Source organism: Castor canadensis, chromosome 13 (genome assembly GCF_047511655.1).
Source record: "Castor canadensis chromosome 13, mCasCan1.hap1v2, whole genome shotgun sequence".
NCBI classification, from domain to species: domain Eukaryota; kingdom Metazoa; phylum Chordata; class Mammalia; order Rodentia; family Castoridae; genus Castor; species Castor canadensis.
This window is the reverse complement of record NC_133398.1, coordinates 5647890-5660200: the sequence shown is the minus strand read 5'-3', so window position 1 is coordinate 5660200 and position 12311 is coordinate 5647890. Positions and strand designations below refer to the sequence as shown.

At 41.3% G+C, this 12311-nt stretch overlaps 1 protein-coding gene across 12 annotated transcripts in view; it reads left to right on the top strand.

The window, feature by feature from the left end:
* The first annotated feature begins 15 nt into the window (after window positions 1-15).
* Window positions 16-12311, top strand: part of Nup214 (nucleoporin 214) — a 111913-nt gene continuing 99617 nt past the window's right edge. For 3 of the 12 annotated variants that reach the window (XM_074052979.1, XM_074052978.1, XM_074052975.1), the window contains exons 1-7: window positions 1678-2124; window positions 4647-4842; window positions 5509-5660; window positions 6419-6617; window positions 7275-7345; window positions 9261-9324; window positions 9830-9933. In XM_074052979.1, coding sequence (XP_073909080.1) covers window positions 2080-2124; window positions 4647-4842; window positions 5509-5660; window positions 6419-6617; window positions 7275-7345; window positions 9261-9324; window positions 9830-9933 — 831 coding nt within the window. In that variant the 5' untranslated portion in view covers window positions 1678-2079. Of the gene's footprint in view, window positions 695-1650; window positions 2125-4646; window positions 4843-5508; window positions 5661-6418; window positions 6618-7274; window positions 7346-9260; window positions 9325-9829; window positions 9934-12311 lie in introns of those variants that run through there. The other 9 variants (XM_074052980.1, XM_074052977.1, XM_074052974.1 and 6 more) reach the window with 7 other exon arrangements.

The following is a 12311-nucleotide window of genomic DNA, read 5'->3' as shown; positions in this document are numbered from 1 at the left end:
TGTCTTACAATGAGAATCAGGCTTGGAGCAGATAAGCCATTTCCTGAAAACTAACATTAAGAGGTGAATGTGCCTCCGGGAGCTGGCCCATGGGCTCCCAGCATTTATAATTCCACAATACAAGTTTCTTTTGCACAAGACTGTAATATCCATTGGTATATCCCAGTGATCTGAATTCAAATCCTGCTTCCACTTAGTGACTGAGGGTGGATAATTTTCCTTGCTTTTCAGTTCTCCTCACTTTCATTAATTAAACGTTACTAAGCTGCTGGGTGACTAGAAAGTCTTGAAAGCTAAATGAGCTAACATCTAAAGTGGTTTGTGCAAAATTCAGCATTTTATTGATTGATTAATGATTGATCAATTGCAGTACTGGGGTTCGAACCCAAGGCCTTGCGCAGGCACTCACCACTTGAGTCACACCTACAGCCCAAGTGCAAATTATTTTGTAACCAGAAGTAGATATGGCTCTTGCTCTGGAAAGGAGTAACAAAGCTGATCTTTAGTGTCCTTCAGCCTCTCCATTTTCAGCTTTTCTCCTTAGACTCACAAGGATGTCTTGTGGCAAGGTTCCAGTCCACTCACCTGAACCTTTCTGCTCCTCCTGCCCAACCCAAAACCTCTCTGGAAAGTGAGTCAGCGAGGCTCCACGGAGGAAGTCTCCAAAAGAGAAGAGGGCTGTGTCTGGCTCTTGGTACTGAGTTCATGATGTTGGTAAATAAATATCAGGGTACACTGAGGTAGAGACTAAGACAGCTTAATAGTAAAGGAAAGGAAAAACCAGGCGACAATGGCTCATGCCTGTAATTCTACTCAGAGGTGGAGATCAGGAGGACTGAGATTTGAAGTCAGCCCTGGCCAAACAGCTCCAGAGGCCCTATCTCGAAAGAAACCATCACCATGAAGAGCTGCTAGGGTGGCTCAAGTGGTAGAGTGCCTGACTAGCATGCATGAGGCCCTGAGTTCAAATACCAGTGCCGCCAAAAAAAAAGTATAGTACACAACCCAGACATGGGTGCAGGCAGGCATATCTAACATCAGGGGTGTTTATGGTTAAAAAAAAAAAAAGTGGGTGGGATTGTCTCAAATTTATCTTAGGAAAATTACTCCCCTTTGTTCTGACACCTGGAATAATTAGTCGTTTTTGCTGTTACACTATTTTACTTTTTGGTGATACTGGGGTTTGAACTCAGGGCCTTATGCTTGTTAGACAGCCGCTCTACCACTTGAGCCACACCCCCAGCACTTTTTGTGTGTGTTGGGTATTTTTTGAGACAAGGTCTCGCTTTTTGCCTGGTCGGCGATCCTCGTGAGTAGCTAGGATTACAGGCGTGACACCGGCGCCCGGCTTCCTCTCCCCTTCTTCTGAAGCTCTCCTTGGGCTCAGAGCACACTCTTTTGGGCGAGTGGGCAAGGTCAGAGGAAGAAAATTGCTTTTTCTTTTTATTAAGTGTTGCAGCTTGTGGCGGGGGTGTAAGTCTTTATAACACGCACAGAAAATAGTGACTGTGTGCTTTTAATGAAACATAATACAATATTTATCTCTGAATTCCTGGCTGTTGTTTCCCACGCCTCAATTTTTCTGGTCTATCCTGCCTCGAAAACAGTCCCTTGGAAATATTTTTCAAGGTCCTAATTTGTCTGAATCAGAAGCCGCGGAAAGCCCTGCAACTGCCGGCTACTGTGAGGCTTCCGGGGAACAACCTTGACAAGCGCCCAGGCGTGCGACTGCGGATGAATGAAACACAAGCGCCAGACCCTTGCTGCCCATAATCCAGGTGGTGGTGGGGGGGGGGCTCTCCACGGCGCCTGCGCGCGACCCACAGCCACGCCCCCGCTCGCCGGAGCTGACAAATAGGGGTAGGCGGCCAGGAGTGCGCGACGTCGGGCTACACCGGAGTTTTCCAGGATTACGCCACTGTCAGGCCCCGTCTGACGTCATCAACGCCCGCCGGAAATGCGTGAGCGCCTCGCGCCGCTGGCGCTGAGGAAAGGAAGTTGGCTTAGGAGCGGCCTGGGCCCTGTGGACAAGGCCGTGGGCCGCACCGGCGCCTGCTTCCACACACCGAGGGCGGCGCGATGGGAGACGAGATGGATACCATGATCCCGGAGCGGGAGATGAAGGTCAGACACGGGCTGGGCCTTCCTCCCTTCCTTGGTTTTGGTGTTGCCTTGGAGCCGCGCTTCCGCCTGCTCCTTGACCAGTTTACCGCGTTCAGAGTTCTCACTCGCGCGTCCCGGGTCGCTGTGCGTGCGCCGGCGTGATAGCCCACAAAGTGCGGTTTCCCTGCCTCCTGGTGGTCCTGGGCACGCCTGTTGGGTTATCTTAGCGTCTTGCATGTAGTGGGAATAATTACCTGTGTTTATTGAGCGTTTGTCATGTGCCAGGCACTGTGGTAATCGTTACAGCCCCCCTACGAAGTATAGAGGAACAGATGGAGGTTCGGAAAGGAATTTATCCCAAGTTACGTTTGGCAAGGGGGCTGAAAGTCAGGTTCATTCAAGACTGTCCCTTCTTAACTTCCTCTGCACTGCTGCTGTAGAACCAGGCTTGCCTGAGGCAGAACTGGGGAAGATCATCTGTCCTGCAAAACCTATAGGTAATCGGACCAGGAACCGATTGTGGCTCCGGAAGTCAGCCTGAAGTCAGAAAGGGCCAAGTGGGGATGACAGTAATGTGGGAGGCCCCCAAGTCCCAGCAGGGTGGGTTTAATTGTTAAGTGTGTTCTGACACAGTGAAAGCACGGAGAAGGAGCTATTTTCAATTTTATTTCTCTCTCTCTTTTTTTTTTTTTTTTTTTTGGTGGTACTAGGGCTTAGACTCAGGGTCTACAACCCGCCAGCCCTTTTTGATGGGCCGCGGTCTTCCTCATCTCTGTCTTGTGAGTAGCTAGGATTACAGGTGTGAGCTACTGGAATCGGTAGTGAAGGCGATTCCAGCTGAAAGTGAGTAAGTTGAAGACTTTAGGCGTCTTGTCAACAACAAACGTCTGCAATGCATATAGGGGATAGTACTCCGTGCCATATTTACCATAGTGATTTTCTCTCCCTTTTTGAGCTGGACCACTGCCTGTGGCAAGCCACCTAATAGGAATATGCCATATTCCTCAGTTATGCTGGGGTAGAAGAAAAAAGGCCTTACAGCTACAGACTTAAGGTGATATTGTCCCTTTGAGTTACTGACCATACCAGAAAAAGGCACTCTTCTGTGCCTATTCATCCACTGGCCCTCTGCACCCAGGCAACCAAGACCAAATAGGATAGTTGGGATTATCAGGATGAGAATCACAAAAAAGACAAAATTTCTCTCCGTTAGGAAACCATTATATGGTCTCACCTGGAAAGCCATGTGTATTTTTGCGCATGAGACTCAGTTGAAATTAAAGAGTATTTAATTTGATCCTTTGGCAAATATGTATTAAACATAGAATCCAAGGAAATTAGTGTGTGTGTGTGGGGTGTTAGAGATCCTGTATGAAGACACATCACAGGATTCTAGTCCATAGAAATGAAGACTGTGGAAAGCTGTCTTTGGCTTTTACACTTTTGGAAAGTAAGCACAAAGTGGATTCACATGCTTTTCATTAAACCTGAACCTGAAGGTAGGTTTTGAGTTGAAGGGAAAAAAAAACCCAAAAACTTACGAGGTCTTTTGGGTAGTGTAAACTAAAAATTGCTTTTGAAAACATGCAGATGAGTTCACAGAAGACTGGGTGAGTCAGGGATTGGCAGGTCAGAATGTTTAGGCGAATAGTGTCTAAAAGCTCCAGCCTACAAAGGAGCATGAAAATTGAAGGAAATAAAAAACTAAAAGTGAGTAGGAGTGGGGTTGGCAGTGGTTGTGGTTAAGGCAATTATCCTTTTATGGAGGAGAGAGGTTGATGGGTTAAGCTATGACTGGCCCAGTAGCCTGTATTAAGAGTTTTAGACAAATGTTTTAGATGTCCGTATCATTTAAGTTTTGCTTAATGGCCTTCAACACTTAAAGAGATTGACCATTTCCTTTTCCAAGACAGGATTTTTTCAAGCATCTGATACAAGTAAGCCAGTTCTTGGGATTTGGTCATTTTCCTGTAATTATTTCAGTATATGTATTTGTTGTGTACTGCACTGGAAGTTAGAGTTACACAGCAGTTGGGTGATGTTTTTAGTATTCAGCACTAATTTGTTAAATGCTACACTAGATTAGGAGGCAATATAATGACATGAAACAGAACAAGATTACAAAGTAAAATATATCGGTGTGGTGATTCAGGCAGTACATACAACTAGGAATTCAGAAAAGAAAAAATCAGTGTGAGCTGGATTACTCAAGGAAGGCCTTGTGGATTTTTTCTTCATTTATTTCATTCAGCACATAGTAATAAAAATTTTTATGGGTACTATCATAAGCACAGGGAGTTTAAAGATAACTGAGACAGTCATTGGCCTTGGGGTAGTGTGAGTGTATTTTTGACAGTACTAGGGTTTGAACTCAGGCCTTCATGTTTGCTGGCCAGGCACTTTATCATTTGAGCCACATTTCCAGTTTAGTAAGTATATTTTTAAAATAGTTATACTGAAATTGGATCTCTAGAATATAACAACAGACATGAATCGGTTTCCTCTTTTCCCCAAATTGATCTTGTTTTCATCCACTAAAATAGGATTTTCAGTTTAGAGCACTGAAGAAGGTGAGAATCTTTGACTCCCCTGAAGAGTTACCCAAGGAGCGCTCAAGTCTGCTTGCCATATCCAACAAATATGGTCTGGTCTTTGCTGGTGGAGCCAGTGGGTTGCAAGTTTTTCCTACTAAAAACATTCTCATTCAAAACAAACCTGGAGATGACCCCAATAAAATAGGTAAGTTCCTTGATGTGGTATAGCAGGGAGAGGCATGCTAACGTCTTTCCTTTGTAAGACATAATTCTCATGTTAAAATTAAAATTGCTTTTAGACCTAAGATTGAGATCCATGTAACTAAATTCCAGGTGGGGTGCCGGAAGCCTTTCTAGGTTTCCTTTGTATTACTGTTTCAACAAGTTACTCTCTTAGCTCAGAGGGAAGAACTTATCATTATGCTGTGCTTTTACTTTTTCTCAGTTGAGCTTGGGCTCTGGCTCTCTAGGAGAAGGGTTTTTGTAAGCGAGGTTTTTGTTGGTGCAACAGAACCACCCAAGTAAATGGGAATGTGTACTATTTGGAGCCTTGTAGCAAAAACATTTTGAACAAGACTAGCAGCTACAATTAATTTCTTCCTGTTGTGAGAGGATAACTCCCTGGGATACTTAATGCATCATTAAAATTAAGATTTATCTACATGATTATCTATCAAGGGGGTGTATGTTTATGGAGATGCAAAAATTGTTTCTCATTGATCTGAATAAAGGGATTGTTGCTCTGTACTTAGAATATTCTACCTTTTGTTTTGTGGTACTGGGACTTGAACCCAGGGCCTCATGCTTGTTAGGCAGGCACTCTTCTACTTGAGCCACTCCATCAGCCTTGTTTTGTTTTATGCTTTCATAGTTGATAAAGTCCAAAGCTTGATGGTTCCTATGAAATTCCCAATACATCACCTGGCCCTGAGCTGTGATAACCTTACACTCTCTGTGTGCATGATGTCCAGTGAATATGGCTGCATCATCGCTTTTTTTGATGTTCGCACATTCTCAAACGAGGTAAGCTACTGGTAAGCTGTAATGTCAACATAGGAACCTCAGCTTTCTTCATATGAATTATAATTTGGAAGCTTCTCAAGTTGACCCTTCAGATCTTTTTCTAGATTAAAATAGGGGTTAAAAATTCTTAACTATAGAGTCATACATCTTTGAGCCAGAAGAGACTTTGACAAATTATTTTCATAATACCACCTGCCCCAAGGTGTTATTTCTCATTTCTATGCAAGACACCAACCAGGGAGGCTTAGGTGACTTGCTCAAGGCCATAGAGTTATAGAGAACGTCAAAAGTTCCTATGTTTTCGGTCTCTGGCCTCCATTTTAAATAGTTTTAAGAATGTTAATAGTCAATAAGATTGAGTATTTATAAGGACTCTGCCCTAAGTGTTTATATGCCTAATTCGTTTTCATGCCTACCATAATGTCACATGTAGGTACAATTACCTTTATTTTATAGGAAGAAAAGTAGGCTTAAAGAGTTTACATAATTATCCAGGGTTCCAGCATAATTAATCAGAGCCAAGAGTTTGTTGTTGCATTTGAGTATTCTCCTGACTGGAGTCCCTCAGAGCATGCTGGAATAACTGCCGTTTTCAGGTTCTGTTGCTGTTATCTTTAACACATTGCTGTGTACAGCCATGGTTATGGAGAAAAGTGAACTATAATTTAAGAAAACTTGTATATTCAGTAATTTCCTTTGAATATTAAGTGCCTCTGTGTTTATTAATTTATGTTGCTTTTGTGCATTTACTTTAAAAGGGCAAACAGCAGAAACGCCCGTTTGCCTATCACAAGCTTTTGAAGGATGCAGGAGGCATGGTGATCGATATGAAGTGGAACCCCACTGTCCCCTCCATGGTGGCAGTTTGTCTGGCTGATGGCAGTATTGCTGTCTTGCAAGTCACAGAAGCAGTCAAAGTGTGTGCCACTCTTCCTCCCTCAGTGGCAGTTACATCTGGTGGGTAAAAAGGCTTTCACTCTATAATGTACAGTAATGGTAATCTATTTAAAGATTAATTACGAGAAATAAAAGCACATGGATTTTTTTTTGTTTTGTGTGTGGGTTTTTTTATTTTTTTGGGGTAGAAGTAGAGAATATTCTTAATTTTCATAGTCCTTGAAGCCAAACAGTATGTATGAATTATTTGAATGTACTTGTGAGTTACCTGGAGAAAGAAATATTTTGGTGTAACTCACTTAGAACTGTGTTTTTGAGAATGATTACTTCTAAATGTAAAGTGAAAGTCATTTGTACCTTCATGGGAAAAACATTAGAAACTATTTGGAACAGGAGAAGGACATCTTGATACCTAAAAACCTTGTCTGTTCTCCCTTTACTCATGTAAAGGCTACAGAGTTTTCTGAGCAATTCCCTCTGAAAAAGCATTTGTGGCTTTCAATTCAGCTGCCAAGGATAAGTTATAATTGGCTCCTGTCATTAAAATGGTTTTTTTTTTTTTTTTTGGTTTTTTTCACTTTTCTGTGCAGTAAGGATTTCTACAGCCTTTGTGGACTGACAGAAGGAGAAATGGTGATGACATAGCTGTTGTGTGATAGGTCTCTGATTTGCCCCGTCTTCTTCAGTTTTAATTGACTGCCTTCTCTTCTTCCCTAGTGTGCTGGAGCCCCAAAGGAAAGCAGCTGGCAGTGGGAAAACAGAATGGAACCGTGGTCCAGTATCTTCCTGTAGGTTCTTACCTCAGACTTAAGAACTTTTTTGTTTGTTTTACCCACTGTTTAGGGACTAGTTTGGGAACATCTTTGATTTTTGTTTTTGTTTTTTTCCTATTAAAAAGTAATTTATGGCTAAAGAGATAGCTTAGTGTTTGAGTGCTTGCCTAGCATACACCAGGCCCTGGGTTCCATTCCCAGCACTATTTAAAAAAAAAAAAAAAGACAAAAATTAATTTATGCTCATTGTAACAAACTTATCAGTGAATGAATAAAAGAGTGGACCTCTTCCCTTATCCCCTAGTCTTTCTTTAAGAGGCCCCCTCTGTGTCCTAGGTACTGAATAGCACTCATTTTCTAAGTGCTTGTGTAAAACGTCTATGTGTAGGTGCATTATTTTTGTTTTGCCTGTAAAGCAAAATGGGATCATTTTCTATGCATTATTCCCTCAACTTCTTATTTCCAATCCATTCCATAAAAACAAACTTAAGGGGAAAAGGAGATTGTGAAAAAGCTATTATTGTAACACATTCTCACTCCTGCATAAAGCCCAGTATTTGTCTTTTAACTTACCCATCTTGAAGGTTTGTTTCCTTCAAATGTGGCTAAGAAAGACAACAGATGCTGGTGTCATTGTATGTGTATATTGTCTTCTCCCTGTGATGTTCTTGAGATGATATTCACTAAAACTCGTCAACATAAATTGGCTCACAGAATCCTACATGTTTGTCCGAGTGTGGACACTGAAGAAGGGTTGCCAAGGCGTGTGCTGTGTGCTCCTCCTTGAGAGCTCTCTGCCGTGTGCATGGGTGGTAGATGTGGTGGTATAGGTGTAAGGTTAACGTTTTGTTTCTTACATGTCACATTGGAAAAAAAAAATTTTTTTTTTAAGGTAGGGTCTTGTTTTATTGCCCAGGCTGGTCTCCAACTCCTAGGTTTAAGTGATCCTCCTGCCTCAGCCTTCTGAGTAGCTGGAATTACAGCTACACGCTACCGTGCCTAGCTTGTTTCTTATTTGTTATCGCCAAAAACTGTTATGTGAAATTGAGTACGTGTTTGCAAGGGGAATTAGCCTCTAAAAATATAATACATTTGGTTTACTTTTGTTGCTTTTCTGTTCACCTTTTTATTTTGGCAATATTGAGGGATGAACTCAAGGCTTTCACTCTGCCAGCTCTATTGAGGTCTTTTTGTCTAACTCATTACATATAGAGCTACTTCGTCCTCTTCAGTAACTGAAGAAGAAGCAGTTTGCTATGTAGCTGTCCACAATTTGTGTCATTATTGGTGGTTACCTGCAGTAGTACCAGTAGCTTTGTAGGTATGAAAGCTGTTGCATTGAACATCCTTCTTAGTGGTATCTGAAGATGTTCCTGTGGGTGTTTCTCTAGGATAGGGTCCTAGAAGTAGATGATACTCTTTTTTTTTTTTTTTTTTTTTTTTTGTGGTACCGGGGTTTGAACTCAGGGCCTCATGTTTATTAGGCAGGCACTCTACCACTCCATCAGGTCTTTTTTGTTTTGGGTATTTTCCAGATAGGGTCTCTCAAACTGTTTGCCTGGGCTGGCTTCAAACTTTGATCCTCCTGATCTTTGCGTTCTGAGTAGCTACAATTACAGGCATGAGCCACTGACACCTGGCTTTTTTTGTTTTGTTTTGTTTGTTTTTGAAACAGAGCCTCTCTATATAGCCCAGGCTGGCCTTGAACTCTATAGAGTCTAGGCTGACCTTGAACTTGTGACCCTCTTACCTCAGCCTCCTGAATGCTGGGATTATAGGTGTGGACAACATGCCTGGCATAATCTTCTCTTTGTTCGGTCTCTTCAGCTAGACAGATGGAGCAGGTGACTTCTAGAGAACGGGTTAGGCTTGAAACTCTCATTGGTTTAGAGATTGTTTCATTTGACACTTTATTTTCAATTTCTTTCAGACTTTGCAGGAAAAAAAAGTCATTCCTTGTCCTCCATTTTATGAGTCAGATCATCCTGTCAGAGGTAACACTGCTTTTCTTACTGGCTGACCTCTAATGTGATACTTTCTCTATTACAGCCATTCCAGATCATGTGATTTGCCTCTGTACCTGTTGGAGGCAGGGGGGGAGGGCGGGGCGGGGTGGTTGGTGCCTCCCTCGTGTATAATTTCACTGTTCAGTTAGCTAGCTAAATCATTGTAATGATTACCTCTGGAGACATCTCTGTCTTCTGATCAGTGACTTGAAATGGATCCCAACTTTAGAATTCTTCATAATTTGCCCTGGTTATAATCCAGCAGAAAAAACTCTTCCACTTTAAGTGAATTTGGGCTTCTTAAGTTGTTATAGCTGTAATTATACTTAGTGAAATCTGAATCTTTGTCAAAACTATTGTACTTTGACTTTTTTTTGCCAATAGTATGTTAAATTTTATAACCTGCAGTGGCTAGTCCAAATGTAAGATCTTTTTTCTCTATCTGCTTTCTGTGATTTGAATACCTAATGATTTGGGGGGGGTTGTCTTTCAGTTCTAGATGTGCTTTGGATTGGTACCTATGTCTTCACAATAGTATATGCTGCTGCAGATGGGACCTTGGAAACGTCTCCAGATGTAGTAATGGCTCTCCTACCGGTATGCATGTGACAGGAGCGTTACTTGTTTTTTGAGAGTTAGAGAAGTCCTCTAATGAACTTATACTTAGGTTTCAGATTCCTTTTCCTTATTGGCTGTGATGTTGCAGACTCAGGTATAAGTTTTCAGTGTTCCTGGGACTAAAATTATGGTGTTTACTTACAGCATGTTCATAAGTTTATTTACACACACACACACACACACACACACACACACACACACGTATAGATCCTGTAAACTGGGAGTCCTTTGTTTTGTTGTTTTGGGGATCATATACAGTGCCTTGTGCATGTTAGCCAGGTACTTTACCTCTGAGATACATTCCCAGCCCCTAAAGTGTTAACATGATAAATTTTAGAAAAACAAAGGATTTGTGTGTGTGTGTGTGTGTGTGTGTGTGTGTCATTGGGACTTGAACTCAGCGTCTCATGCTTGCTAAGCAGGTGCTGTATTACTTGAGGCACACCCCCAGATCTTTTTTGCTTTAGTTGTTTTTCAGGTAGGGTCTTGTAGCCTCCTGCATAACTGGGACCACAGATACATACCATCTTGCCCAGTTTACTGATTGAGATGACATATCAATAACTTTTTCCTGGCTGCCCTCAAGCCTTGATTCTCCCAATCTCTGCCTCCCAAGTAGCTGAGAATCAGGTATAAGCCACCATGCTTGGCAACAAGAAAATATCTTTTTCTTAAACTCCTTTATTTGTGCTGGGTGTGTAGTTCAAGCCTTTGAGTACTTGCCTAGCATGCACAAGGCCCTGAATTCAATCCCTAGTGCCACAAAATTCTTTGATTTACTTGAAATGGATCCCAACTTTAGAATTCTTCATAGTTTGCCCTGATTATAGTCCAGCAGAAAAAACTCTTCCACTTTAAATGCATTAGGGCTTCTTAAATGCAGACAGTATGTTAGACACTGCTTTAAAGCTGAAAATACAAAGGTAACCATGGTAAAATCCTTGGTTATAGCTCTCACATGCTGAAGAGTGTGGCAGTTGATAAAGGGGAGAAGAAAGCATTATATAGGACAGGTGGTACTAGGATAGGTGTGGTCAGTGAGGGCCTCTGAGGAGGCTTCATTTGAACAGAGAACCAAATGAGTGAAGAAATCATTTTGAAGATAGGGGAAGAACAGCAGTAAGATCTACAAAATGTTACTAAATCGCAATGGCATTTTAAAAACAAATGGCACAGAACTTTTATTTCCAAACCAGAATTAGCTTTCAAACATCCCTTTTTATAAGTATAAAAACCTTCCAAACGCCATCTTTAAAAAAATCAGTTTTAATCCTACCATTCAGAAATAATTTGATATTTTAGTATACACATTTTCATTTCTTAAAACTCATCGATAAATGTCTACAAATAAAACAAAAGTGGGAGTTACACTAATTCTGTTTTGCCACCTTGTTTTACCTAGCAAATTAGAATCTTTCTATGACAATGAGTAGAATCTATATTTAGTTGTTTTGACTAGAAAATCCATTTATTCAATTCTTCTTTACTGTTGTGTATTTATGTTATTTCAGTTTTCCTCTGTTTTAGAGAATGTGTAGTTTTTAGAATAAATCCGTAGAAATAAAATCACTTTTGGTGCTAAGGATTGAACTCAGGGCCTTGTACATCCTAGGAAAGTACTCTACCACTGAACTGCACTCCCAGCCCTTGATTTTATTTATTTATTTTTGAGACAGGGTCTCACTGTATAGCTCTGCCTGGCCTTGAGCTTACTTGAATTATGGCTCATGCTGGCCTGGAACTTGTGATCCTCTGCCTCCCTAGTACTGGGATTACCAACATGCCACCACACACAGCTGATGAGTGTGGGTTTTTTTGGTAAGCTTTGAAAACATTACCGCAGTCTCTCAGGAAAGTTGTACCAGTTTTGTGCTCTACCATTGGTGGGACTACCCAACATGTGTGTCAGTGTGCAGTGGTACCATTTTTAATATTTGTCAACCAGATACATGAAAAAAAGCACCTTGTTTTAATAACTCTTGGGTTCCTGACAAGGTCAACTTTTTAAAAATGTTTATTGGGATACCTTATTATATCACAAGAATTTTCTCATTCTCAGGACAATATAACATGAGGATTTATTGACTACTGATGTTCATGTGTGGGGCTAAGAGCTTTCTATGAAGCCTAGTTTGTTTTACTTTCAAAAAGACTGAAGTAGGCTTAGTAGGTCATCACACATGTGAGAAACCAAGCAGCAGAGAGTTTGAATAATCTACCCATGCTGGTCCCATGGTCAGAAAGTGGTAGAACAGAGTTCGAATATAGTTTCAATTCAGTGTTGCATTTGTATCATGTCTGAATATTTGTATATTGATTTTGAGAGAATTTTCTCATACAATTTAAATGGTTTTACC